A 26,734-nucleotide genomic window follows, 5' to 3' on the forward strand; every position below is an offset into this window, starting at 1 on the left:
TGGGATTGTTCTCAAACCAGTGGAGAGGGAGAGGGAGAGGGAGAGGGAGAGGGAGAGGGAGAGGGAGAGGGAGAGGGAGAGGGAGAGGGAGAGGGAGAGGGAGAGGGAGAGGGATGGAGGGAGGGAGGGAGGGAGGGAGGGAGGGAGGAGACAGAGAGACTGTTGAGCAAGACCAGGAGGCTCAGCAAGGTGGTCAAGCAACGCTTGTCTATCCCCATGCGACGCTCATGGCTGCGGCATGCTGACTCTGCGTGGGCCAACTTGAAGTTGTCGAAGCGCTTCCACACCCTCACCTAGTGAGCTGCAACCATGTTGAGCTCGATGACAGCTGAGAACTCATGCAGCTGTCAGACGTTTGCCAGCTACGCCCCGTCTGCCGCATCCGAGTCAAGCTCGAAGATGGTTCATGGCCGAGAGCAACTGGTCAAGTCTTGATGACCCCGTCGACACAAGCTGCTGTCTGCTATGGATGAACTTGATTGTCATTGAAACAAGAGTTGACCTGCGCTGTATCACCAGATTTATCTCCAAAAGCGATGAGTTAATTCAAATCCGAAGCTGCATCTTGACAGTCTCGACAGCGTATAATATCATTGCAGCAAGGTACAGGAATGTCCCCCAATCATCAGCACACAGCGAATTACGTGCCCGCCCAAGAAACATTTATACTCAAGTATGAGACATGGAAAGAGGAACAAACTTATTTACGTTCTTTTTTGAATGTTGTTCAGCTTCACTGTCTTCCTTGAACTTGATGGTTGTTACATTCATCACTCGCTACCATGACGGTCTCCTGAATCTCATGACTGACGTGCAGGCTAGCTCGATGCTGCCCAACTTATAAGAGATCGACCACTTACACTGCATGCTGCTGACTCAAGACTAAGACTGTTACCCTCTCACTAGTTGAGACCCACAAGAGCCCGTAGCTCGCACAACTGCAGGAAACGCGAAACTCACTTCCAACCAGGTCCGTCAGACCCGGCTGTACTGAGTTGCTCCTCGGGTGGGGTTGAACTATCTCCAAGGACACTACTTCTTTCGGAGATGACGTCAGCAGAACAGATGTCGACTGATCTCACCGCATCGCAAAGTCATCCAACGACCAGCAATGCCTTACCTGTTCAACTCAAATCTCCAAATCTCCTTCGGATGTAGTTTCATCAATACTGGGTAGCTGCTTCGGATGCGAGGAAAGGAGGATCGCCAGATGTCACAAAGACTCTTCAAGCAGAGGTTGTCGCGTCTGAGAATGACATGTGGAAATCTGAATAGCTCGTATAGAGTGGTCGTAGAGTGAACGAGAAGTAGGCTGAGGGAAGCATCAAGCGAGGTGGCTGAGGACTAGGTTTCTGGAGATGCGATAGTGGGTCAAATCACACAAACTGAGCATGAAGGTGCTTTATTCGCACAATATCGTAGGATGTTGAAAGATAAGATTTCGATACTTATTTAGACCATCCAAGGGCTGTCGCGCTGTTGCTCGTGAAGTAGTCTCCAAACTTTCAAATGTTGACTATTCACGTCTATATCCTCAAGGATGCAATATGCATTCATCCTCGCGGACGCTTTAGCAAGCGCTTGACATATCGTTCAACATATACAGTACATCTGGATCATCGGATATGCCATCATAATGGGGCGCGGCCCGCCCCCCGGGCCCCGGCCGCTGGCGGCCATGTCCGATCGCCGGGATGTGACCCCGGCGGCACACTGTGTCGTGGCCCAGAGACTGCCAGGCACAGCCGGCGGTTCCGGCCGCGTCACGCCGGCCCTCATTCTGGCCTTTACTCAAAGTTAAGTTAAAAATCAGTACGAGGACAATCAGGAGAGTCGAGGAGGCTTGACCCTGACACTGTCGCACAGGCCACTGGCCAATCATGGCATCATGATGGCAGCTATGGGACGCCGCCGCCACCCGACTGAGTCCGGGGGCCCGGGGCCCGCCGGGCCCGTCAGAGAGTCCGGCGGTCCGGTCCGTCCGGCGTTACAGTCATAGAATTGAGGTAACGGTCATGGCGGCCGCAAGGATGCCGGGAGCGGCTGTGCTGCTGGCTGTCTTGATGGGGGTGCTGGTGTGGGAGGGTGGGGCGCTGCATGCTGGGCGGCTATCAGAGCCTGCAGGTAGGGGGCAGCTGCGTCTTCTCCATGGTGGATATCTGAGAGAAGCGATGCCACATCGAGCTTGTTCGAGCAGACTGAGTGCGGAGGTCGCTTCGGCTTCGAGGTTGAGGCTCAAGGGAGGGGAAGACAACGAAGAAAACACTGGCAAAACAGGTTCATAGTCTCACTTACCTACCATCTTCCGCTGCCAACATCTTTTTCTTTGTCTCTGAATCTGCTTGCCCTCCAAAACTTTTCTTATTTGATGATGTTCCACACGCTATTGACATTTAGAGTTCTTCACAGGAAACACAACAGAAACCACGGAAAGCATGGAGACAGAGGAGACAGAGAGGAACGAAACAGTGGCGAGGGCTCCAAAGGTTATTCCACCGGAAGTTGTTCAGCAGATGAACTACAAGATGTGGGAAGCCGCTATAGAGGGGAACGAGCCCTTGTTTGTCAAGGCTGTGGAGTCAGGGGCGAACGTGAATGCTTTCTGCAGACTGAAGGATAAGTGGAAGAATATCACAGTTGGTACGTGCTTCCTCCTCTCTCCCCTATATTCATCGTGTTGTTCCCTAATCCTTAAACTTTCAGGCGAGATCGCGGGGTTCGATGAGTCGCAGACAGGCTTGAATGTGCACTGGATGGAGTTGAACAACTACACAGCCTTGCATCTTGCGGCAGCTTGTGGTGAGAGCCGCTCCGATCTCATCAGGGTGCGTCTGACGTGTTGCCGTAGGAAATGCTGCCATCATCGACAAGCTCATAGAATACGGCGCGGACATCAATGTGGAGTGTTTACAACGGATCAATCCCTTCCCCACTGCCTTCGGATTCAAGATTCCACTTCTGTGATACTTTGACTGCTCAGTCTCTGCACACATGATCCTGTTCATCGCTTGCAGGAGTGTGAACAAACCTCTCATCTACAAGTGCACTCCGTTGCGCATCGCTCGCGCGGCCAACTGTGGGAGATGCTTCTACACTTCGTGAGTGCAGTTGTATCCTTGGCGATCATGACAGGAGCTGCTGATGCTGACGACCCTCTCCAGGTATCAGAAGTGTGTCGACAAACTGGAAGCTGCGAAGGCCGTCGACAACGATTTCCACTATCCTGCAGTAACGGCGAGTTCTCCTCCTCCTTCTCAATCCTCTTTGCCTCCTCCTATCCCATCCGATCTCATCCCTCCTCCGTTCCGCTCTCCTCTTTCCCTCTACTTGCTCCACCCGTCCCCATGGTCGCTCTTACCGCAACTACAGGTGATCATGGGCTCGGCCTTCTTGCTTGCGTACTTGGGGCTCAAGGGCTGGCCCTTCGAGGTTCTCTTGTGAGGAGATGGCAGCTGCTGACGTTCAGTCCAGTGGTTCGAGGAATGGCCGTACAACTGGGCTGACTACCCGGACCTTGCCAAGTACCTCCCAAGGTAGAGGAGGGAGGGAGACACAGCCGCCAAGCTGCTCACTGCTTTTGACAGATGATCAGAAGGCTGAAGTGCTGACATTGAGCATTCGCGAGCTTGTGTTACGAGTGAGTTCGAGGTTGAGGTTGAGTTTGCTCTGCAGTCCGGACGATTCTGCTAGTCTTTACACCATTTACATGAAAATTACAGCATGTCGAAGTTTCTCTTGTTCACCACTGGAATGACCTCACGGCTGCACTCCTGTCAGTCGCCACATACCCCATGAGTGAGGGTACCTGGAGAGGTTTCGGTTGCCTCCCTCTCAGGTTGAGAGCTGCCGGCGAGTCAGGTCGAGTCAGTCATCACAAGGGAAAGTCACCCTGGGAGGAGGGGAGGAACAGGATACACACAAGTCGTCTGCAAGACCAGGTAGTCAGCAGGATCAAGGAGAGGAGGAGGAGGAACACCGATTCAGGTTCAATCGTCGCCTCCCTCTCGACTTCGTCGCTCTGCCAGCTGTATCAGTGCGCAAGAGCAAGACAGCAGGTGCACCTGTAACGAAGTCTGTAACAGGCCCGGCTGCATCCAAGCAGAGAGCGACGTTTCCATCCTACACCATCAGATCACTTGAGAGAGAGCGATGCTTCCTCTGCTTCAACCCGATGGTAGGATCCATCCAAGCCATCATCGATGGCGACGTCCTGCCAGACGGCGACTGCTTCATCGTCATGGCTAAGCCATCCCCACGGGTTCAACATCACCCGCCCATGGATCGGCGAGGGGTCCCTGCTCGTGGGTACTCTGGTTGCTGCGAGCTCTAGCTGCCTCCTCCAGCCTACGCAGGTCGTCATGAGAGGAGGGCTCGAGCCAGTTGTTGTAGCGACCTGCAGTCCCCCGCATGGCAGTCACCCCATACTCGGCATTGGAGAAGGCAGCCTGTAACGCATGAGCAAAGAGGAAGGATGCTTGTTGCCCTTGCCTGCTTCGAGTCATCGTATACGGACTGCGACGTAGCAGCAGATGACGCGACCCACGTGCCCCGCTGCTTGTGCGAGCGTCAGTTGCAAGCAAGACCAGCATCTTCTCTAGCCTGAGGCTTTGGAGGAGTTCTCAGAATGCTATTCCAGTCCTTTGCTTTAGGGCTCATCCATTGGCTGAACTGGTTGTAGTCCTCTGCAACCTCTCCTGCCATCAAGTCACTCGCGTCGCGTCCTCCGAAAGTTGCCACCATTCGCTCTTCGCAACTCGCTTTCGTCCTCTCTTTTCTCTCCTCCCTCATGCTCGCCAGTCGTCACAGCCACCACTGGTGAGCTGGTCCACCCCGCAGGAGCATCTGGACGTATCTGGCTCCTCGCCTGCTGTCCTCTCAGCGCCACGCTTGATCCCTGCATGTGTTTTCTCCTCTCCGTCCTGGGAGTCATCGGCTTGTAGTGCAGCAGCGATCGCTTGCGCTCATCCGGTGTGCTCGGCGTTTTCTGGAACAACGTCAGTCGCGAACGATGTTTGCGATGTTGGCTGGAGATGTTGGGTGAACCTCGTTGATAAGCTTCAGAGGCAACTTTGGAGGCAAATGTAAGCCTTCCCTTGCCTGCATCGAACTGGCGTGCCCGTTGGCATCGCCTGAAGGGACAGGGCCTTATAAGTCATTCAAGAGTCCTCGCATGCGGCAGATGTACCTAAGGCGCCAGGGATAGAATGCTCGTGCGTGTACTCCAGAGGTCCAATTCCCAGGTAGCGGGGTGGCAGCATGGGGCTTGGACTCTTGTATGTGAATCCCGACGGAGACTTCGGGGTGTGGAGGATACCGTTGATGGAGCCTGTCTCAGTGGTGGTCCGGCTCTCATGCTGCAAGGAAGTCAGGAGAAGAGGAGGTCGCCAGCTCAGGTACCTGCTGGGGCCAGGAGCTCCTCATCCTACGGAATAGCTCGTTCATCTCATTGCTGAGAGACGCGTCTTCCTGAGAGAAAATCAGACGTCACGTCCCCCCAAGCGACATGACCGACATTGCAAGGGATGCAACTTGCATCCTTGGAGGATTTCAGGACAGGATGGAGGTCCTGCGATCCTTCTTTTATCATCGTGACCAGTCTCTGGGCCGTCTGACTCGCGTTAATCCACCCCTGCACAAGACTGCATCAGCCCTGGGGGATCAACACTCGAAACAGCACCACCTCTGCTTCATTCAGCTTCCCCTTACTCCTGTCCCATGAATGCGAAGCTGGTCTCGGCACAAAGACGACACTCATCTCCTCGGACTTGTCTGCATGGTGAACATCAACACACCGAACTGGTATTCCCAACAGCTCCGAGATGTTTGCCCTGATCCTGAACATGGAAAAGAGGCACAATCAATACCAGATTCATCCCACTTGTCTTCACCTTGACAGAGATTCTTGCCGAGAACTGGAAGCTCTCAGTTCGCTGACGTTCTCGACGACAACACTGACAATCGAAGCCTGCACCACCACCAGGTCAACCTCTTACTTAGTCCTCCTCCACCATCACCTCAGTCTTCGAAGGCTCTGAATCTAAAAGGTTAAAGGACCCCGCACGTCCGACGGGGTGATCTTCAGGCCGGAGGCCGTTAACGCACTTCGGAGTGCTCGGTTCGGTTGTTGGCAAGACTGCCAAACATTCCATTAACGAGAGCAAACAGACGACAAGACAATCAGAGCAAACAAGAACGAGGAATCAGAGAAAACAAGAGAAAACTAGAGAAAACTAGAGAAAACAAGGAATTGGTTAAGAGAACAATCAGATCGAAAGAGGAATCAGATCCAAAGAGGAATCGGAGGAAAGAGGATTCGGAGGAAAGAGGATTCAGAGGAAGGAGGATTCGGAGGGCTGTGTCAAAGAACGAGCCCACCTACGTCTCCGCGGATGACGAAGCGTGCATTTGGATCTTCCCCATTGTTAGGTGCGACCGCCGACGACTCAGGATTTCTCTGCCGTTTCTTCTTGAGGGGGAAGCAACAAGACATTGCGTTCTCTCCAGCAGCAAGCTGACTCCTCCTCAGAAGCCGCCACCCTTACATGCAGCTACGCAAAGCTCCCACTCCTGCTCATGTCAGTTGCGAAGTGTCGGGCTGGTTGATGATCCGAAATGTCCGTGATTCGATACACTTGTCGTCTTCCTCGCGCAAACTAGCAGCAGACACAAGAGCAAGGGCAGCTTCTTCTTCAACCTGATGAGTCCGCGGTCCCGTTGTCCGTGTGAGCGATGTGGCCGAAGGTAGGGCCAGTGATGACTGTCGTCCTTTGAACCCGGCGACCCAAAGAGATCAACGAGCCAGCATGGTCGACGAGATGCCTGTGTTTTCCCTTCTGACTTTATCAATCAGGAAGATCGACAGTCACTGACTCATCCTGTGCTTTCTGTCGATTTCTACTCTGTCCCGCTGAAGTGCCCATATCGATCCTGCAAAGCCCCTTCATCTCCTCTCTTCTCTGTTGTCCTCATGTTCAGGAATGTCAACCCTTCTCAACGTTCTCTTCCCTCCTTTGTTATCCTCCTCCTCTCCTCCTCTCCTCCTCCCCTCCTCTCCTCCCCTTATCTTCTCCTCCTCATCTCTTCCCCTCCTCTCCCTTGCATGTGAACTCCAGTTTCAATTTTCCCAACCACCCACCCCACCCTTTGTAAGACTTCCCTACCCCACAACCTCCATTCACGCATTCTTTGCCCTAGGAACAGACCCGTACTAAAAGCGTACCTCACCCCCATTCTCACTATCCCTCACCCCACCCCACCCTAGGCCCCCATTATCCCGGAGATCGCTCCGATTGCTCTTGAGCTCTGTGCAAACTGCCCGCTGCGCAGAGGAGGAGCAACAACATTTGAGGGGCAAGGGACGATGATGATGCTGATTGAGACGACGACGAGGAGGACGAGAGTGAGAACAAAGACAATAAACCAAAGACGCTATGAAGGACAGTGGACTTCGTGAAAAAAATAGCGATTTTGAAGGAAAACAGAATCCATCCCATCCTAGGTGAAGATATATTTCTTCATGACCCCGAGGATTGAAAGTAATAGATGCAGATATGACTAAAATCGCTCACTCCTCACTCTGATATAGTTACAGACATACAGGTTAGATCGAAGGAATCCTTATAATGGCTTTTCTAGTATCTCCACAGTTTCAGCGAGCAATCTTTGCTCCCGCTTGCCACACGAGCTCCGTCGGCACTCCAGTCCACGGCGAACACCTGCAACATAAAAAAATCAGATCAGAGGAGAAGCCACAGGGTTCAGCATCGGTCGCACTTCATCTGCATGCCCAGGGAGATCGACGCGCAGCTTGCCGAATGTGCTGCTGCCTTGCTCGACATCCCAGAGCTTGAGGGTGGAGTCCTTGGAGGCGCTCACCAGCAGTCTGCCAACCGACATCAGGAGGAGACGAGGAGGGAGGGGCTGACCGGCTGTCCGAGGACCATGCCACCTGGTACACTGCCCCGACATGCCCTCGAAGGGTGGCGATGTACTTGCCGGTGATTCCATTCCATATTCGAATAGCCTGCAGCTCGTCAAGGCATATCTCTATCTCAGTTCTCACCTTGTCAAAGGAAGCCGAGGCTATCAAACGCCCGTTCGGGGAGAAGCTAACATGATTGATAGGCTGTGGGGGAAATGGCCAGGTCAGTTCCCCGTGATCAGAACACGACGACTGGCACCTGAACATGTCCTGTCATGCGGCATATTGGCTTCTTCCCCACAGCTGGCTCCCACAAGTACATCGTGTGATCGTCACTTGCTGAAACTAATCGCTCCACTAGCTCGTGGCCAATTGCGTTCTCATACCTGGTGATTTCGTTAAGAAAATTCAAGGCATGGCAATGCTGAGTGCAACCACCTCTGCTTAGGAGACAGAGCCGCTTCCTTGGCGTTCGCAGGAGCGTTTCTCATGACATGGTCTGAATTCAATGCTATGTGGTTGACCCAGTGTGCATGCCCCTCCAGTGAACGGACGAGAATCCCCTTGTCTGGGTTCCACACCTGCCAGCCCGCACACGTCAACTGGCTCCTCATCCTTCGGAAGTAAAATTGGCACCTTGATAGTCCGGTCTTCACTTCCACTGTATATCAGACCAGAACCCCCCCAACGCACGCAAGTAACACTGCACGCTGTTTCATGCAATGTGTTGCATCATCAAGATTCAAACCTGCTTGTATGCCCCGTCAAGACCAGCGTGACTGCACTTGTTACTGCGTCCCAGATTCTCAGAGACGCATCCTTTCATTTCCAGTCGCATTAGATGTGAGGAGGTGCAAGCAAACATGAGGCAGTACCTTCGAAGCTGTGACTAGCCTTCTACTCACGCCATCTTTCGACAGATGGATCGGTTCCCATGACAAGTTGGTAATCCACTTGGTGTGTCCCTACAGCAATTCAGTCGCGGTGCCTCATGGGACTCTCGATCTTCTATACCTTCAGTGGTTTGCCAGCTGGTTGTCCCTTAGCAGGGTCCCACAATCTCGCTTCCTTGTCCATGCTTCCTGATGCTGCAAGCTTCCCATCCGGCGAAAATGCACAGCATCTAAGTGAATGAATGAGGCTTCGCACAGAAGCAGCCAACGATAGGGGCTTACAAGACCCAGTTGGTGTGGCCTTTCATGGTCGTTATCGGCGTCTCCGTGTTTATATCCCACACTCTCAAAGTCGCATCCCCCGAACCAGTGATGAGGCGTTTACAATCGGGAGAAAATGCAACACAAAGAATGGCCTGCCAAGGTTATAAGGACGATATATGTCTTGAACTCAACTCAAACCTCGGTGTGCCCTGCTAATGTGCCAGTACATCTGGTGACAGCAATGACGCGAAATGTGGCTTGAGGTTGGTATACGATCTTAACAACGGTCTCTGCTGAGATGTTGTGTTCTTTGATGGACTCTCCCAATGTCCCAACGATTTCCTGAACCACCCGTTTCAGGTTAACATCTTTCACTCTCGGCAATGCAATGCAAGGCAAGACATGGCAAAGCGAGCGTCGGGACAAGATACTACAAGATTCTCATGGAGAGTGATTTGTAGCATCATGGCGGTCAAGATGAGGTCACCTGATCGTTGATGTAGAAGCTGTAAGGCTCGAACTTGTCCTTGCTGAGGAGCTCGTTGATGACCCCATTCAGCTGCCTGCCCGTAAGATCGTAGGGGATCTCGATCTGAGGCCCCGTGACCTCTCCCGCCTCAGTCACGAACTGAGCAAAGAACTTTTTGTCCTCCCCCTCCCCTCCCCCTCCCCTCCCCGTCCCTTCAATCTCCGCCATGTTCGCACGTGAAGACAGGACAGGCCCGTCCCATTCCCCGGCAGTACTCAAAGCCTCGGGGACAACCACCCGGCGAACTTCCACTTTCGAAGAAATGAAAAGGTCAAAGGCAGGACCGCACCACAAAGCTAGCCATATAAGTTGTGTATTTAAAATGTCGATTAAAGTCATTTCACATGGTACAAGCGTGTGTACCAATGTTCTAGAATATCTGTTAGTTATGGCACAGATTGCATCCAAATTTATCATTCAAATTTTCTAGCCCCATTTCAATAAAAGGGCTACTACAAGTGCGGTAATGTATGTCAAATCGTACAATTTTTTTGTACATGAGTATACCTTCCAGTACATAAATTAAGACCCGCAGCCCCTTTAATTATTTTTAAACTTGCTCTTACGATCCCATTGAGATTTTGTGGTACTAAATCTTCTTAAATATATTAATCAATTGTAATTAACGAAGAGGTACGCAATCAAAGTTACAATTTTATTTGTATGCGATTCAGTTACTGTTGTTTAAATAGCTGAGATTCATGGTACAAAATATTTAGATCTCTGAGAGGTGCACATTCATCCCAGTACAAAATTTTGTACCGTCAAAACATGCATATTCATAGTGGGAAATAGTACGACGGGTGGTGCAGGGGCGAATTTGCTAATTTCCGCAACTTGGTCCCATATACAAGTTAGTTTTGATTGCCTGATATTTAATTATAGTAATATTTGAAATTTACTTTTGAATTTTCTGTCCTTTGTTTGTAAAGTCTTGTAGGAGGCAAAGATTTCCTTCCCACTAACGGGAAAGGGTGCTCCCGACGTAGACAGGCCCCTGCATTAGCCTCCTTGCGCAACAGCAGCCCATCCCTTCGTTCCTATCCGTTACCCTCCTCTTTCCCTCCGCTTTCATTTCCTCCTGATCTTCTACACCTGCACAATCGAACAGAAATCGATTGCTGTGCTGTTTTCGTTCGTTTCTGGTTGCAGGAGAAGATCCTCAAGTCGCTATTTTGGAGTGTTTTGTGAAAGCAGTTCTGTGGCGATCGTGCAGTTTCTAGCTGGAAAGTTGGCTGCAGCTCCTGCCTTGAATTGTCTGTACACTGAGACATTCCGCAAAACTCAGCTGCTCCTGTTCTTACTGCCTATCCTGTAGCTCAAAACCCTTCCTAGCGTTGAAGGATTACCATCTGTTTATCGGGGTGAAGCTTTGAGGAACACTCAGCAAAATGAGACTCCAACAGAGCGAATTAGGGTTTCTGTAGGCAACTTTAAGGCATATTTTCATTGTGTTGCTCGTAGTTGTGGATTTTCAGTTTATCTCTGGTTTTTGCAATTCTTTTTTTGTTCTGGCTTTTTTGTCGTCTCATTTAGATAAGTTTGTATCGTCGTCAAGGGTGGCGGCTAGAAGATGAATCGCGATTTTGATTCATCGTCAGGAAGGTCACCTGATGATAGTGAAATGCAAGAAGCGGGGTCCAGCTCTTCGAATGGAAATTCCAGAAATAAGCGTAGAAGGACAGAGGAGCCTGCACTGGTCAGTTTTGCAGCTGCTGCATCCATCCCACTTTCAAATACATCTACACAAGAAGAACAACCTGTGGGTTCGGAAGAAGACAACATATCCGACCCTACTGCAGCCTATCAAGTAAATTCCATCAATCACCCTATGGCAGCGGAGGTAGATGCTTTATCAGTTCCATTGAATCGAGCTTTGTCAGATGCAGGAAATGACTTGACTGGTTTCAATGTGTCAAGTGGAGACTCACCAGGATGGGATGGTGAACCCGAAAGTGAGAAGGATATGATTGTACATGATAGCTCAAGCTCAGTAGGCGATTTGAGTGCTCCATACAAAGTAGGAACTGAGGGTCATACAGGACGGGATCGAAATTTTGGAACAACAATCCAAGATTTTATTCATTTGAGGCGAACGGAACCAGATTATGGCCCTGCCCTGGATTTGGATGTCATCAAGCATTTGGATGATGGTGAAAATCATGTGAACATCGAAAGGGATATGGCGGACATACGGTCAAGCATTTTAGACATTGACGACTGTGAGAGAATGATTGCCTTTGCAATGGGTTCTCATTCACGGCTTGGCTCTGATTCTATGGTCAAAATCCTGAACAATAATATCGTTCAATCTATTCTACTTTGTGAATTGACTGTTGGGCCAACTATGCACTTCACAAACCTGACTGAGGCTCTTTCTAGTGGTCAAGCTGGGTGTGCAACAATGGTCCGCGTGAACTTGATGCCTGGTGTTCATGAGATGGATACAGAAGCTGAAGTTGTACAGAACAATAGAATTGTGATTCGAGCAACACCAGGTTCCAGGGATGGCTCGGTGGTGCTTTCAAGTCGGACTGGTCGGCCTCTCATCCGGGTTGCTAGCAAGGATGCTTACGTGTGCGTAAGCGGTGTTACCTTTGAATTCAAAAATTCTCCTGTCACTCCTACTAACCTCAAGCAGAGATGTATTTGGGTCACGGAGGGCAAGCTTCTTCTTCAGCAATGTCGTATATCGTCGGATGCAGGAATTGGTATTTGTGTCCTCCGAACCGGGATTGTTCGATGCGAAGGTTGTGAAATGACTGACTGCGGATTCGTTGGTGTTGCAGCAGCACAAGGAGGTAGAGCAGAAGTCTTGAAGGGATGCAGAGTAATGCGAAATAGGCATTTCGGAGTTCTTGCCACAGATGCAAGATCTTCTGTCGTCATCTGTGACAGTGAACTTAGCGACAATGGGACATACGGAGCGGGTGTAGGTGCTGGAGCGGTTGTGAAAGCATTCAATTGCAGTGTGCTCCGAAATCAAGTTGGCATTGTGTCAAAAGGGACAGCCTCCCATGTGCAACTTCATGGTTGTGACATCAGTCAAAATGCGCGCATTGGTCTTGGGGCACGGGAAGGTGCGACGGCTGAGGCCAAGAGTTGCACGATGACACGGAACCAGTATGGAATGTGTGTCTCAAATGCTGGCTCGAGAGTTGTACTAGATCAGTGCAACATGAGCGAGAATACGACTCATGGCATTGGTGCTAGTGAAGGGGGTGAGCTAATTGCATTTCGCTGTGAAATGAGGGGTAATCAAGTAGGTGTTGTTTCAAAAGGCGAAACTTCTCGGGTGACTTTGAAGTACTGTAAGGCAAACGACAATGGAAGAATTGGTCTTGGTATCAGAGAAGGTGGAGTTGCGATTTGTACGGGCTGTGAAATGAAACGCAACCAGTACGGTGTTTGCTCGTTGAACACTGGAGCGAAAGTCACGCTAAATTTTTGCGATGCTAGTAACAATGAGCGATATGGAGTGTCTTCAAGTGATGGCGGTGCTGTTGAAGCGATAGACTGCAAATTAAACAATAATCAGCAACTTGGAATCGGTGCGTGGCACAGCACCTCAACAGTCAGTTTGCTAAGATGTACCGCCATAAGCAACGGCAGGACTGGGATCGCTGCTCGCGTCGGAAGCAGAATTGAAGCTCGTTATTGTACTCTGAAGAAAAATCACCAATTTGGGGTTTATGTCTGTGGTGAGGGATCATCTGTACAATTGATGCATTGTTCATCGAGTGATAATGGGTTATACGGTGTTGGTGCGAGTGAAGGCGGCACTGCAGAGGTGAGTCACAGCTGTATGAAAAGGAATCTGCAGGCTGGTGTTGTGGCCAAAGACAATGGTTCGTCTGTCAACTTGCTGCAATGCGAAGCATCAGAGAATGGAAGAATTGGCGTTGCAGCAATTGTTGGAGGCAACGTGGATGCTAGAATGTGCATCATGAAGGGTAATCAGAGAGTGGGAATGGGAGCGTGGCACTCAGGCTCCAAGGTTAAACTTATGCATTGTGAAGCAAGTAACAACGGTGCTACGGGCTTGACTGCTATCGAGGGTGGCAAGGTCACGGCAATCGAATCTCTCGTCAAAGGGAATGTGAACGTTGGAGTAGTTGCCAAGGATGTGGGCTCGATGGTTTATCTGAAACAGTGTACTTCACGGGACAACGGAAGGATAGGTGTGGGGGCGCGCGGGCAAGGTGTCGTTGAAGCTCTTGAATGTTCCATGGTACTCAACAACCAATCGGGTGTAGCAGCCAAGGACAGGGGCTCAAAGATTACTTTGATGAAGTGCGACTTGAGCGAGAATGGACGATATGGACTGTCAGTGCGTGAAGGGGGATGTGTTGAGGCAGTTGAATGTGAAATGCAGCGCAATCATCACATGGGAGTGTGCGTGTGGCATGCGGGATCTTCCGTCTCTTTGTGGCGATGCGAGGCCTCCATGAACGGCACGCACTCGGTGGGTGCACGGGATGGGAGCGTGGTCAATGTTTTCAGCAAGAGCCAAGATCCTGCACGGCTGTCTGCGGCTTCCGGCAGTGGTGCTACCCCGCCTAGCATGGATTCTCCGTCTTTCGATCCGGTGAAAGAGAAAGAGGGAAGCTCGGATCGACTGATCGATCTTTTGTAAATACCGGTTGTAAAACGAAATGTCTAGCTTTTTAATATACAATCAGAAATATTAACAACGCGGGTCCAGTTTGAAAGCCTTGCCGCGAGTTTAGTTCGTTGCAATCCTGCGATTGTTCAGAGAGTAGCAGGACGTGGCAAGTCTCGATGATATGCAAGGCCGGGTGACTGTCTCGGCTGCCGACCGGCGGAACTTCCGAAGTTCACGGGCACGCCCCCGTCGGATCGTGCCGGGTTCACGGCCGCGCGCCTGAGTGGAGAGTCGAAGGTTCAGCCGCCGGACCCGGGTCCCGGATGCCGCGCCCGGTCCGCTGATCCGCGCCCGGAGTTCCGGCGCTGTGAGGCGTCCGATCGCCGCACGTGAGGCTGCCACCCGGTGCGGCGGTGCAGGCTGACCGCAGTGACGCAGGGCCCCTGCGGCCCCGCACCACACCAAGCTCAGTCCACTGTGTCCAAGGCCCGGTCCGCCACTGCTCAGTGCCACCAGCCGCTGCCCGGCGCGGCTCCTCGCCGCCGTACTCAGTTTGACCCGGCGCCGGAATCTATTGACTATAAACCTTCCGACCGCACGTGCAGTTGGAATGCACTGAGACCGAACAAGGGGGAGGGGAGGGGAGGGAATAGGAGAACAGAAGCCATGTAAAAGGATGGGAGAAGGAAGAAGAAGGCGATGAAGGCGAGGGAGGAGGAGGGAGGAAGGCCAGGCAAGGCCAGGCCAGGCAAGGCAAGGCAAGGCCAGGCCAGGCCAGGCCAGGCAAGGCAAGGCAAGGAAAGGAAAGGAAAAAATAAGAGGTGGGAAAGGAACAGCGAGGAAATGGAGGGAAGAAGAGGGTGAAAACAAGCAGCGGAGTGATGAGAAAAGAAGGGGTGTAGAGGAGCGAACGGGAAAGAGTAGAAATCACCCACGAGGAACAATGGATATAGCAAACTATGAAATGGAATCCGAAGGAGACTTATGACGAAGAATTAACTTTGCGTCAGGTGAAGCGAAAAGAGACATGGTGAAGCACAAGAACAGGAAAAAACGAGATGCACATCATCAATTCTTGCTGGATCGCGAAAAAGAGCTTCTCGAGAAACAAGAGAAGAAGCGCGAGAGGCTTCGAGAGAAGCGAGAGATGTTGGCGGGTGAAACTGCTGGGGAGAATGGTGAGGTAAGAGCTCTAGATTCCGTCAAGTTCAAGGGGAGTTTTGGCGTGAACTTTGCAGTGGGAAAGAACAATGATGATGACGACGACGACGAGGATATTGATATGATGGAAGAAGATCTCACTCGAGAAGATGCGAAGAAAAAAGAGTTAGAGAGACGGAAGAAGGCAGGGACAGAACTGAGTAAAAGACAACATCTGATAAGAAAGAAGCTCAAGGCAATCAACAAGAAGGTGATGATTTTGGGAAGTTTGTTTTGATAGAGTTGAATTGAGATGCGGTGTGTCTGTGTATTTCTGTGTTTGAAGACTCAAAACTTTGAGTTTAGATGGGTTGTGTGTGTGAAGAGGCATTGTAATCAGACTTGTATACTCATTTGACCAATTCTTGTTTGTTTCTGTAAGGATTTAGCAAGTAGTTGATTTTCGCTCTTATGTACAGGAAAAGAGGGAGCGGAAGGCCAAGAAGATAAGGAAACTAGCGAGAAACAAGAAGGCTTAATGCTCTGAGTCGCTCCATGTGGATTTATCTCATCTTACCTCTGATCTGCTCTTATCATTTCAACATCACTTGTTCAACTACTTTACAGTCTCTAGAATAAACTCTTTACTGCAACTGATGTTGCAGCTGCCGGGGTCAGGATCGAGCATGACAGGACAAGGTGTCTCCTTCATTTCAAAAAAATCCGAACATAGACAGCTTCAATACGCAGACCGTGGGCCGGTTTTTGGATGTAGGGCCCGGCGCTGCCAGGGCTCGGAACCGACGGCCCCGGTACGGTCGTACTAGGGTACCCGGGGGGTGCCGGGTACCCGGCTCGGAGTCCGTCGGACTGAACGGCGGGCCCGGGGTGTGCGCCTCCGGGGGCGGCGGGCCAGGCCCGCCGGGCACACTAAATAGTGGTGTAGAAGATGAATGAATATGAGGAGGGTGATATGGATATGAGATGATTAGACGGTTGAACTTAAAGTCTCCTCGAATTTTAGAATATGTCGAGATTTCCAGTGGAACTCTCTCCTCACACGAAGTAGACAGTGATGAAGTATCTATAGTGATGATACTTGCGATCACCGATGGCCGCGCAGGAATAATATCAGGATTCAGAGAAGTAACAGAGGTGATAAGAGATTGGCCCAGTACAGATGTACAAGCTTGTTTACTTCAAGTAAAGTAAACAAGCTTGTTACTTCAGTGTGAGCTCACACTCGGAGACCCTTCACCTCATTCTCCTTTCCCTTTCCTGCAAATGCGAGCGGCCCTTACTACCGGTACTCTACGCTTCGTATCCGCGGTATGGTCCTTCGACCGGTCCGAGTCCTAGCCCCATAGCCTGGAGGCTCCCTGACTCAGAGAGAGTCATAGGCTTGACATGACGAGGTCTCAGTTGCTCCCTTGGCCTCAGGCTTGACAGCCTAGAACCTGTCACGTGTGTGTCTCTGCAACCGTGACTCCTGTTGAGAGGTGGTCTCGTGCCTTCATCGTAGGACCTCCTGTACTCGTGATCCACCTACCATACGTCGCCCCTATTCAACGGTAGCTATTGCTGTCACGGTAACGGTCCTTTCCGTGAACTTGTGCACAGAGCCACTGGCATCAGAGTCGACAGCCAGGCCCCGTGACATGATGACCTGAGGTGAGGCCCGCTCTGACTCCAGTTGCGCGGCGGCGGGCCCCGGGCGGCGCGTGATTCCGCAGGTGGCTCAGTGACTACTGTGATGATGGCGAGCCTGAGTCAGGCTTCCGACCTCGGACTCGGACTGAGTCCGTCGGACTCAGTGAACGCCGGGTGTGCGCCTCCGGGGGCGGCGGGCCAGGCCCGCCGGGCACACTAAATAGTGGTGTAGAAGATGAACGCGAAGGCAAAAGTTGGTGGGTTGTGACGCTGACGATGGAGGCGCAAATGATGTGAAGGGAGGGAGAAGGAGAAGGAGACGGAGAAGAAGAAGGACGAGGACGAGGACGAGGACGAGGACGAAAACGAGGAAGAGGAGGAGAAGCAGAAGCAGAAGCAGAAGGAGGTGAAGGTGAAGGAGAAGGAGACAGAGGTAAGAGAAGGACTAACGGAGGAGAAGGAAGAGGAGAGAGGCGGCGACGGTGGGAGAACAAGTACGAGAAAGGGTTGGGAAGAAGAAGGAAGGAGAATAGTGGAAGGAAGACAGATTGGAAGTGGCTCAGAGTAATGCGAGCACTTGTCTTGTTTCTTCTCTTCCTGACAGTTAGTACGCAAGAGAAGAGGTAAGAGACAACAAATTACCTTTGCGACCTGTTGTTTGATTATTGAAACGCCAGTACCTGCTTCCAAGATCCGTCACAACCTTGGTGCTCTGATGCGGATTTGTTTTGTATTCCTCTTGCACTTGAATTTATCCGATCGGGTTGACCTGAGGGCAGATGACACTGAAGCTGTTCTGGATGATATCAACTCGGTCTGCACGCATGCGCCATGGCTGTCTGGTTGCAGGTGAGTTGCCTTGCGCGAGCCTCCCGGTGACTGGTGTGCAGCATCAAACGTAGCTGTGAGGATGGGAGGATGAATGGAAACTTCTGCCTGCGCTGGAGCCTCTTGTCTGACTTGTGCTCTGCTCAAGTGAAGGAAGACGTGAAGGTCACGGTGAGGTGCGGCGACGGAGCGACTCTCACACATGGAGGCAGGGACTTGCGGGATGTTCAAACTACACCAAACTCTGTCAGAGGAACGATACAGCTGTGCGGCAGTGCAAAGACCCAAATCTGCAGCACGTACCAGGCCTGATCTCGTCTCAGCAGTCTCTCGAGAGTGTCTCGGCCCTCTGCAAGGAGATGCCGGACATGCAGGGATGCTCTCAGTGCTCGGCCGCCACGTTCGCATCCTGCCCGGATCCACTGGGTACCCTCAGCAGGTGATAAAGGACGGCTGCTGCGCCTGCTCTGATGGCTGCTGCAGACTCTGTTTATCGATGATGATGGCCGATTGCAAGCCATGGTCTGAAATGTGCGCGGAGGTCAGTGAAACTGTGGTGCTGCGGTGACTGCTGGGGTGAAGGTTTGCTGGCAGAGCCAGGGAGGCTTGACAGCGTTCTGTGGGGAAGACAGCGAGGGCGAGTGTTCAGGAGTGATGCAGATGTACTTTCACTTTGGCTTCAACGGTAAATTCCGTTCATGTCTGCTAAGAGATGAGTGAGCCTTGATCGTCGTCAGACTACATCTTGTTCAAGCGATGGGTGCCATGCAGCGTTCCTCGCTACACGTGGAGCTGCCTGGCGATCATTCTCATGGGCGTCATGGACATCCTCTTGAAGGTGGCGAAGGTGATCAGCACGTTTGCGTCGTCCCGCTGTGACAAGTTTCAGCTGAGGCTCGAGATTTCGTTTGCGCTCTCCGAGGCTGCGGGGAGGGAGAGCAGTGAAGCAGAAGAATCGACCAGCTCGGAGCTTCTTGAAATGACGACGAGCTTGAGGTTCACCTCCCCTCGCTCTTATTCCTGCTCATCCTCCTCCTGCAGGCGAAACGTCCGCGAGATGGAGGACGTGCACCTGCTGCCGCAGTCGTACCGTGAGGTTCGGGCTGGCCCTACCACAGGCTTCAGAGGAGCTGACACGGTGGACTGCAGCTGAGGCAGAACATGTGCCGGGGGGCGCTGGCAGGGATGACGCTTGCCCTCGATTACTCGCTGATGTTCATTGCGATGACGTTCAACGTCGGGCTCTTCACCTCCGTCTGCCTCGGGATTGGGTTTGGGCACGTTCTCTTCGGCCATCACTTCAAGCTCAACAAGGCATCGCTCCCTCTCGTCTCCCTGTTCTTCCTGACGCACATGCAGGACGCGAGCAAGACGCTCCAACGAGCATGCTGCTCGTGAAGAGACCCCGCTCATGCCCCTCACGCACATGGGAACGTTTCAACACGAGAGTCAGGTTCAAGGTTGTAATTTACGTTATTAACAGAGACAAAGTTATCGTTGCCGGTATACACATGCAAGGATCCATTACAACATGCTCATATAGAACTCAGAAAGCGATGAGCAGATATCAGGCCTGTGGGAAACGAGTCGACAGAGTGACCTGCGGGGGGGTGTCACATGCAGCGTCATCGCAGCCCTTTTATCTCACTTGCTGCCACCGAGGCTCCTCCCTCCAGGAGAGGATTGCTGTCGAGGTCGTTGCCCTGCAAGCGCGACCATCACGACATCAGGTAGACTTCACTCGAGCTCACCTCCAGCCACAGCAGGTCGTCATGCAAAGAATTGCTGCCTGGTGTGTGTGGCTGTTTGCTCGTCAGAAGGGAGTCAGGAGAGCGTGAGGTATCAACCTGATGGTTCAACAGCCCATGTGGAGTGAGGGGCGCGTGTGGAGTATGAGCAAGACCAAACCATGCCGCACCATTGACGTGGTTGCCTCCTACTTGCGCTATCCCGCCTGCATCTGATCACAGGACACAAGGACACATCACTCCTTACCATTCGGCCTCAAGCCCACCGGGTCTGACGACAACATGTTGGTCGTCTGCAGTTTACGGTAGTCAGGATCATTGTCAGACTCTTGGCTTATCAGGGGACCTGAATGTCCAACGGTTTCTTCCTGGACGCATCGACGACAGGGGAGCTTGTTGGTGGTTTTGCAACGTTGGATGGGAGCTGCTCGCTTGTTCGCGCCACTCCAAATTGTTGGTGCACTTGCATTTGCTGGTTCCATCCTGGGATCGCAAGGTTTGCTTGGCCGTAGTTCTGCTGCAAAGCGTGTGAGCATCAAGGTCAAATCTCAGCCACCCGCGTACCGTCATCGGGGTCTGATGATTCAGCATAGGTGACGGGAAGTGATTGTTCAACCCGCCGAGCCCCTGAGGCCGATCTGATCGCCACCCTTCGGACCCAACGGCAGGCCCATGGTGAAACACGTTGGGGATGGGGTTGGCTGTGTCAACGTGCGGCTTCGCCTCTTGGGCAGGGGGAACAGGGTGTGCGGCGATCTGCTGCTGATGAGCGTTGCCTGACGGGAAGAAGTGACCATGCTGATACAAATCTGACTGTATCTGAGCGTTCGTGATCGCTTGCCTACCAGAAGATTTGTTGTTGACTTTTCCATTCTCAAGACTGACATGAAGGATTTGTTGACGCTGGGGGCTCGGATTTACTTCTGTGGCGTACACCAGTATATACACTTTATCCTGCAATCAACGAGTTACGAGCAATCAATGACAGACGTTGTTTCACCTTTGCCTTGTTCCCGAACATGTCCAGTTTGCATTCGACATGATGGCCTTGCCTGTGAAGTAGGCGAATCTGTCGCTCAACCTGCGTGCTCTTGTGCGTGATGAGATCGCAAACAGCTGACATCAAGTGCGCCATGTCTTCTGGCACCGAGTGCATGTACAAAGTGTTTCCACACAGCTCTTCAGTTGAGTACCCCAGCATGTCCCCGAAGGCGAAATTCGTCTCGATGATTCCCCCGTCCATGCAAACAAATGCGATCGGAGACTCGCAAGCCATCACAGCTGCCTTGAGTAGTTCCATGTCCTCGGTAGCCGCCGGATCCTCCACCGGCTTTGATTCCCCCAGACCTAAGGCAGACAGGTCGAGAGCTGCCTCCGGGTCCTGCGAGCTATCTTTCTTGTCCGACTGGTCACGGACTCTACGAACATGGGTTACGACATGAGCGAGCGCCTTGTTGAGAGTGAAGCTGGAGGCTCCTGGCTGCCTTCTACCCGTTTGTCTTTCGATTTCAGCCTACCGACAAATTCTCAGCTGCACCTGACACAGCTCTTGAAAATGCATGTACCTGGATCTGGTTCAGCAATTCTTGCGTTCGCTCGCGCCGGCGCCTCTCCAACGTTCTATGCCGATCCTGTCGTCGTTTTTTCTTGTCCTCTTCAGTCTCTGCTGAGAATGCATCGTCGCCCGTTCCTCCATCAGGACTGATGCTGTCGTCGTCTTGTATGTTCATGCCTGAAGGGAAACGCATTACTGTTAAGTCGCCAACAGATCTCGAAGTTTTCTAGAGGAACATAGCGGACATTCTGGGTATTCGGGCGATTTCACTACGTTCACAACAGAGCTCTATCCTCTCCTTCACTGCACAGAGCCCTATGCCAAAACGTCTTGAGCTCTCATGCTAGCGATCAGGGCTGTTCCGTTTTATGCTGCTCAAATCGACTTGGTTTGAAGATGCTCCTCCAAACATGTGGGTTCGAAGACATGCCGAAGACCAAAACTCTCCTCTAGAACAAGATCTCGACTCCACGACTGCTCGTCCCTGCCTCGATGTTTCACCATCCTGGCCCTCACAAACACTCCGTGTTTCGGTCTTCTCCCTTTGAACTCTGTTTCCCTACATTCATGGGCTCCTCATCCCTTGCAAGAAACATCCCTTCCTCCTGCCGTCACTCTGTCTCTTCATTCTTCTCCTCGTCGCATCCATCTCCTCTCCCGCCCTCTATCTCTCAGTCTCCTCGACATTCCCTCCCTACAATCGCATCCAGCCATGGCCGAGAGGGTGAGAGAAGTTCGGGGTTGAGCAACAAGGGTAGGTAGTAATCCTCCGGGGTAGGGGTAGTGAAATACCCCCATCTCACCCTGTAAAAGACCCATCAATTGAAGGGTTGCCATCGTCAAATTATTCGTGGCACCGGTGATATACTCAAAAAGGTTGTAAAGAAGGGGGTAAGGGTGGCCTTGGCAGTGATTTCAGGGGGTGGGGGCTAAGTAGAAAACCACCGGGTCATTTCTATATGATCAGAGGGAAACAAGGGGGTACCCCAGAAACCAAAAGGTTGGGAGTACCCCTTGGGTGTTGACTTGTCTGCCCGTTGCTGGCAACAAGGAACCCGGTAGACAAAGGAATTTGAAGGGGTGGTGAACAGTTCGAGGGGTGGGTACTTTACTCGATAACCCCCACCCTTCTGATATTGTTGAAACACCGGGGACCCTCCGATGATGGAACACCAGATAACCCCCACCCCCTGTTTTAACCATTTGTGAAAAGCAACCCCATATATGTCCATGAAGTACCCACCTTTCTCAACCCACCCACCCCTACATCCTCCAATGTTACCTACTACTACTTTTATAGGTACGTCCCGGGAATGGAGACAAGTGTAGATGTTTTAAAAAGTGGGGTGGAGGGAGACCGGAGGGGGGTGATTTTTACTCGAAAAACAAGGGTAGGGGTGGTAATTTTACCTTGGTTTGAAGTTGGGGTGTGATTGTAAAGGTAGGTAGGGGTAGGGGTGATATGAGGGGAATTGAGGGGGTGGTCGAGAGAACAGATAGGGGGAAGGACAAACTTGTTGGACCCCGGGTCCAATCGATGATGCTTCCAAATCTGATCGTAACCTCCAACATAATAAGGACAATTTCAAAATAGTAAAGAATCTTTCACAAAAATTTCAGACTTTCAATGAACGCAAACCAGTTGATCTGCTCCCTCCTAAATTCTGTCGCTCCTCCTAAATTATCTTGCCGTCTCTTCCTCCTCCTCCTCCTTCCCCTCGCTTTCTCCTCTCCTTCCCGCATCTTGACAACCTCGAAATCCTTCCTTTCCTCGCTGTTTCACTGGTACTCCATGCCTCTCTTGTTTCCTCTTCTTTCCACGGTCCCTTGGATGTGCTCGAGTTGAAGGAAAAAAATCCAGTCTGGATAGCCTTAACGCTCACCTTTAGGTGCAGTGAGGTCCAGCAAAGGCGGAACAAGCTCAAATGCAGCGTGAACTTAGATCGTCTGCGGAGAGCCATGGATGCCTCCCACACTTCTGCATTGGCTACAACACAAGCAGGGTGCCGGAAGAGGTCTTGCATGCGATCGGGAAGTTGACGCCAGGGAGCGAGGCGAAGGACAAGTGCCCATGCTGCCATGCTCGTAGACAACCCGGCGATGAGTCGCCCTTCTGCTGCGCGAGGAGCGCTTTCGTGTCCACGGCTCATGTTGACCTGGGGCTGAAAGGTCTGTTCATCTTCGATCCGTTCTGGAACCGATGCTGCAACGAAGCGCGGAGGCGGGGATGGGAGGCATACGAGTCTCAGGCATGCAGCTTCTGCAAGTCTCAAGGATGTAAAAAGGGTGACACCGGGAGCGTGAGCGCTCGAGATGCGCATGACATGAAGACAAGGAAGATATACTGTTTCGCCCACGGGAGGCAGAGTCCTTCGTCTGACGGTTTCTGCTGCAAGAGGGGAGAGGAAGGTCAAAGACAGAGAGTGGGAGATGGCAAGAAGGAGGAGAGAGCGGAAGATGCAAAGAAGCAGGGAGTGGGGGATGAAAAGAAGCAGGAGGGAGTGAACTCACTGCCCATGGAGTCAGAGCAGACTCTCCTCTCTCCTCGTTCCAGCTTGGTCCATGGGCAGGAGGTAGTGATGCATCTTGGGGCAGTTCGTGCTTCGAGTACCCAGGGGACAAGCCAAAGGGAATGGTTCGAGCTGAAATTTCTGACGCTTCCAGGGCAACCGATGTAGATGTTTTACGTGTATAATTTACAGATGTCTTGACAGATTTCTGCCTTCGACTCTCCACTTGTTACGCATCCCTTGACGTGTGTTCACATCCCTTGTGCATACTCTGCACGGCAGGTCATGTAGAGAGGATAGCCTGCAGGCATCTCAGTGGTCAGGACGGAGCCTGGCAGGTCACACGAACCGAGAGGAGGAGGAGCAGCCTGGATCACCATGTTCCGCAGTAACCTTGTATTGGCCTGTAAGAGCGTCAGCCGGCAGCTTGACGCTACATCGCTCCCGGTGCCTGGATCGAGTATCTCTCATCGTCGTCGTTGGCAAAGTAGAGCAGCTCCATGTTGAGAGCCGACCACAAGCCGCGGACGCTCTCCCCGTTGAGCCTGGCCACCTGCCGGCCCGTCATGCTGGGCTGGAGCTGGGGAGCACGCGGGCTAGTCACCTGCATCTCCGACTTCATCAGGGTGGCAACGCGAGCTCGGTAGGTCCCCTGGTCCTTGAAGACAGCCATGAGGTTCGGGGTCCTCTGCGAGCACGTGAGGAGGAAGAGGACTGGAGGCTTCTTCATCACCTTCTCCACGGCCTCTGCCCAGTCTGCGCTGGACTCAGAGCCCAGCTGCCACTCGTTGTCGTAGGAGTTGAACGCGTCTCGCAGCTCCTCGTGGCTCCTCTCAAGGCCGTAGACGCTGAAGACCATTCAGCTGGACGCGTTGGGGAGAGGAGGGGGCAGGTAGGGGAGGAGAGGAGAGGGCAGGTAGGGGAGGAGAGGAGAGGGCAGGTAGGGGAGGAGAGGATAGGGGAGGAGAGGAGAGGGCAGGTAGGGGAGGAGAGGAGAGGGCAGGTAGGGGAGGAGAGGAGAGGAAGGGCAGGGCGAGGGTAGCAACCTCATGTCGTATACGAACTTGAACGCGTACTTGTAAGCCTGGAGGACGAGCTTCTTGAGGTCATGCCGCTCCTCGAGCCACCTCGCGTGCAGGGAGGACGGTAACTGCTCCTGGAAGAGGCTGACTACGTGGTCCGGCCCGCTCGAAGATGTCGTGTGCCCCCACTCCTCCACAACACCCCAGCAGGCAGCGTGCAGTCTGCGCAGGGAGAGCAAGAGCTTGCTGTTCTCTGTGTTGGTGTACTTGACAAGAGAGGTCGACCTCCCCTGTTCCTTCTCCTGCTCTGCGCTGCCGAATTTGACGCCCGAGCAACTTGTGCTTGTCTCCACCACCAGCTCCTCGCGATCCTTCACGTGCTGCTCTCCCTGCCCGAAATCCTTTGCAGACACCTGAGGAGGAGAAGGGTTGAGGAGGTAGACGAAAGGAGGGGAACGTACCGTGAGCTTGTCAATGAAGTCCTCGAGGTCCTCCTCCTCCTCCAGCTCCAGTACCGGAAGCGAAGCCTTGGTTTTGATGCTCCCTGGTACCAGTCAGCTGGAGGGACAGGCGAAGAGGGGAAGGGAGGAGAGGAGGAGAGGAGAAGAGGGGACCTGAATCCGCTATGAGTGTCGTTGGATGCGAAACTTCGAATTCGTTGAACGGCTGCGCGTTGCCCCCGTCTGTCTGCTGCTCTTGTAATGTAGATCTCTTCGCCGGCTCCTCCTTTCTCCCCACACCCCGCTCGCCTCCTCCTCCTCCCCCTCCTCCTCCTCCTCCCATCCCAACATACTTCGCCCACTCGTCGTCGAAACTATCAAACTCGCACTGGTCAAGAGGCATACCCAGCAGATCCTCCAGCTGGTGGAAGTCAAACCATGAGGATGGAAGGCCATGCGAGAGGCGGAGGTGAAGGAGCCAAGTGAGGGCAGAGGAGAATAGCTGGGCCAGAGCTGAGGAGTTCTCAGGTCGGTCGATGACACCAGTCAGCTGGATGTCGCCTATGGAGTAGAGCTCGACCGGCAGGATGCAGACGGGGACTATGGCCGTCATGAGCCGTTTGCCGATGAGTTGTCGAAGAGAGGAGGAGGAGGAGGAGGAGGAGGAGGAGTCCTGCAAAGCCTCGTTCATCGCCTCCTCCACTGCGCCTGCCTCCACGTGATGGCAGCTTGTCTCTTGAAACTCGAGCCCCTTGAAGAGGAAGTGAACGTAGTCGCTCCCCTGCTCCAGCAGTTGCACGAACAGAAGCATCCCCTCCCTCCTCACCAGCAGCATTTCGTCTCCCGCCCACCCGAAGCCCAGCGAGCCCTGGCGCAGTGCTCGGAGCAGGGAGGATGAGAGGGAAGGGACGAGCTGCTGGTAGTAGGCGGCATCGAAGGAGGAAGAGGAGAAGGAGGCTGTCTGCGGCCAGTGCCTGCGAGGGCGGGGAAAGCCGATGAGGAAGAGAGGCACTCCGAGCACAGGGAGGAGAGGGGCAGACAAGAAGGAGGAAACTAGCAGGATGGCGGCGGCGAAGGGAAGCCCGAGGACAAGGAGCTGGAGGATGCGACGAGCTTGTGCGGACCTTTGCTTGACGTCTGTCCAAGAGGTGACGGCGAGGACCAGGGCAAAGGAGGACTTGGAGAGACAGTCGGAGCAGCGGCTGAGGATCCAACCAGCACACAGCGAGATGACGGGGAGGGAGCACCAAGTGTCTGTGCTCCCCCCGCATCCTCGTGCTCGGATGTACCACACGGCAACGACGAGCTCAAGCAGGGAGCTTGAGGGAGCCTGCCAGAGCTTGCGAAGGATCCTCGTCAGCGCCACCTGCTGGAAGAGGAGAGAGAAATTGAGGTAGGAGGAGGAGGAGGAGGAGGAGGAGGAGAAGGAGGAGGCCTCCGCGTGCAGAAGCACACAAGCGAACATGATCCTCTTGCTGCACCACATGGCTCCGCTGTGGACGGCGGGCAAGAAGCTTCCGCCCCAAGACTTCGTTCCCTCCTTTTGCACCCTGTGCCTCCTCCAGGGGTTGGAGAAGACGAGGAGGAGCAGGGGAGCTTGCAGCGAGGAGGAGATCCAGGAGAGGAGG

General features: G+C 52.8%; 9 protein-coding genes across 9 annotated transcripts; 5 read left to right on the top strand and 4 right to left on the bottom strand.

The window, feature by feature from the left end:
- Positions 1–2,435: 2,435 nt before the first annotated feature.
- Positions 2,436–3,588, top strand: GUITHDRAFT_104421 (hypothetical protein; the record flags this gene model as incomplete). Its single annotated transcript, XM_005836946.1, has 8 exons — positions 2,436–2,640; positions 2,704–2,799; positions 2,849–2,960; positions 3,015–3,098; positions 3,162–3,228; positions 3,370–3,429; positions 3,472–3,533; positions 3,585–3,588. The coding sequence occupies 8 exons, from the start codon at positions 2,436–2,438 to the stop codon at positions 3,586–3,588; spliced, it is 690 nt and encodes a 229-aa protein (XP_005837003.1).
- Positions 3,589–4,132: 544 nt separating this feature from the next.
- GUITHDRAFT_135698 (hypothetical protein) lies at positions 4,133–6,490 on the bottom strand (the record flags this gene model as incomplete). Its single annotated transcript, XM_005836947.1, has 13 exons — positions 4,133–4,344; positions 4,394–4,445; positions 4,514–4,554; positions 4,584–4,694; positions 4,738–4,984; positions 5,044–5,144; positions 5,186–5,354; positions 5,398–5,466; positions 5,594–5,629; positions 5,681–5,834; positions 5,889–5,965; positions 6,015–6,133; positions 6,376–6,490. The coding sequence occupies 13 exons, from the start codon at positions 6,488–6,490 to the stop codon at positions 4,133–4,135; spliced, it is 1,503 nt and encodes a 500-aa protein (XP_005837004.1).
- Positions 6,491–7,489: 999 nt separating this feature from the next.
- GUITHDRAFT_85576 (hypothetical protein) lies at positions 7,490–9,775 on the bottom strand (the record flags this gene model as incomplete). Its single annotated transcript, XM_005836948.1, has 13 exons — positions 7,490–7,715; positions 7,774–7,882; positions 7,926–8,023; positions 8,063–8,125; positions 8,181–8,307; positions 8,357–8,502; positions 8,558–8,624; positions 8,670–8,740; positions 8,797–8,886; positions 8,936–9,044; positions 9,097–9,230; positions 9,277–9,420; positions 9,566–9,775. The coding sequence occupies 13 exons, from the start codon at positions 9,773–9,775 to the stop codon at positions 7,632–7,634; spliced, it is 1,452 nt and encodes a 483-aa protein (XP_005837005.1). The 3' UTR covers positions 7,490–7,631.
- A 1,798-nt stretch (positions 9,776–11,573) lies between these two features.
- GUITHDRAFT_104424 (hypothetical protein) lies at positions 11,574–14,243 on the top strand (the record flags this gene model as incomplete). The annotated part of the gene is made up of 1 exon (XM_005836949.1): positions 11,574–14,243. The coding sequence occupies one exon, from the start codon at positions 11,574–11,576 to the stop codon at positions 14,241–14,243; it is 2,670 nt and encodes an 889-aa protein (XP_005837006.1).
- Positions 14,244–15,240: 997 nt separating this feature from the next.
- GUITHDRAFT_104425 (hypothetical protein) lies at positions 15,241–15,892 on the top strand (the record flags this gene model as incomplete). Its single annotated transcript, XM_005836950.1, has 2 exons — positions 15,241–15,624; positions 15,833–15,892. 2 exons carry the CDS (start codon positions 15,241–15,243, stop codon positions 15,890–15,892), a joined length of 444 nt encoding a protein of 147 aa, XP_005837007.1.
- Positions 15,893–17,238: 1,346 nt separating this feature from the next.
- GUITHDRAFT_135702 (hypothetical protein) lies at positions 17,239–19,229 on the top strand (the record flags this gene model as incomplete). Its single annotated transcript, XM_005836951.1, has 12 exons — positions 17,239–17,260; positions 17,303–17,436; positions 17,608–17,626; positions 17,681–17,852; positions 17,894–18,002; positions 18,044–18,270; positions 18,315–18,372; positions 18,414–18,516; positions 18,569–18,678; positions 18,721–18,827; positions 18,873–18,927; positions 18,981–19,229. 12 exons carry the CDS (start codon positions 17,239–17,241, stop codon positions 19,227–19,229), a joined length of 1,365 nt encoding a protein of 454 aa, XP_005837008.1.
- Positions 19,230–19,366: 137 nt separating this feature from the next.
- GUITHDRAFT_104427 (hypothetical protein) lies at positions 19,367–21,327 on the bottom strand (the record flags this gene model as incomplete). The annotated part of the gene is made up of 9 exons (XM_005836952.1): positions 19,367–19,431; positions 19,480–19,534; positions 19,583–19,633; positions 19,679–19,785; positions 19,827–19,872; positions 19,926–20,096; positions 20,144–20,533; positions 20,580–21,092; positions 21,145–21,327. The coding sequence occupies 9 exons, from the start codon at positions 21,325–21,327 to the stop codon at positions 19,367–19,369; spliced, it is 1,581 nt and encodes a 526-aa protein (XP_005837009.1).
- A 1,732-nt stretch (positions 21,328–23,059) lies between these two features.
- GUITHDRAFT_104428 (hypothetical protein) lies at positions 23,060–23,812 on the top strand (the record flags this gene model as incomplete). Its single annotated transcript, XM_005836953.1, has 1 exon — positions 23,060–23,812. The coding sequence occupies one exon, from the start codon at positions 23,060–23,062 to the stop codon at positions 23,810–23,812; it is 753 nt and encodes a 250-aa protein (XP_005837010.1).
- A 265-nt stretch (positions 23,813–24,077) lies between these two features.
- Positions 24,078–26,592, bottom strand: GUITHDRAFT_104429 (hypothetical protein; the record flags this gene model as incomplete). The annotated part of the gene is made up of 6 exons (XM_005836954.1): positions 24,078–24,197; positions 24,249–24,332; positions 24,378–24,492; positions 24,691–25,079; positions 25,128–25,210; positions 25,281–26,592. 6 exons carry the CDS (start codon positions 26,590–26,592, stop codon positions 24,078–24,080), a joined length of 2,103 nt encoding a protein of 700 aa, XP_005837011.1.
- Between the last annotated feature and the right edge of the window lie 142 nt (positions 26,593–26,734).

The sequence above is a fragment of the Guillardia theta genome, assembly GCF_000315625.1.
Source record: "Guillardia theta CCMP2712 unplaced genomic scaffold GUITHscaffold_16, whole genome shotgun sequence".
In the NCBI taxonomy this organism is placed as follows: domain Eukaryota; class Cryptophyceae; order Pyrenomonadales; family Geminigeraceae; genus Guillardia; species Guillardia theta.